The sequence below is a fragment of the Crocuta crocuta genome, unplaced genomic scaffold (genome assembly GCF_008692635.1).
Source record: "Crocuta crocuta isolate KB4526 unplaced genomic scaffold, BGI_CrCroc_1.0 scaffold133, whole genome shotgun sequence".
Taxonomy (NCBI): domain Eukaryota; kingdom Metazoa; phylum Chordata; class Mammalia; order Carnivora; family Hyaenidae; genus Crocuta; species Crocuta crocuta.
Genome location: NW_027529438.1, coordinates 3,416,114 through 3,416,328, shown reverse-complemented (window position 1 = coordinate 3,416,328; position 215 = coordinate 3,416,114). Strand labels below are relative to the sequence as shown.

General features: G+C 73.0%; 1 protein-coding gene across 1 annotated transcript in view; it reads left to right on the top strand.

The window, feature by feature from the left end:
* The first annotated feature begins 8 nt into the window (after nt 1-8).
* NOS1AP (nitric oxide synthase 1 adaptor protein) overlaps nt 9-215 on the top strand; it is a 282,470-nt gene continuing 282,263 nt past the window's right edge. The window contains exon 1 of the mRNA XM_077760010.1: nt 9-159. Within this exon, the coding sequence (XP_077616136.1) occupies nt 55-159 (105 nt within the window). The 5' untranslated portion in view covers nt 9-54. The remainder of the gene's footprint in view (nt 160-215) is intronic.

Below are 215 nucleotides of genomic sequence, written 5' to 3'. Positions count from 1 at the left end.
GGCCGCCCCCTGCCCGCTGCCGCCCCCGGAGGAGCCGGTCCGCCGCGGGTCACCATGCCCAGCAAAACCAAGTACAACCTTGTGGACGACGGGCACGACCTGCGGATCCCCTTGCACAACGAAGACGCCTTCCAGCACGGCATCTGCTTCGAGGCCAAGGTGAGGGGGTCCCGGGGTTGGGGGGAGGGGCCGCTGGCCGGGCGGGGGCGCGTCCG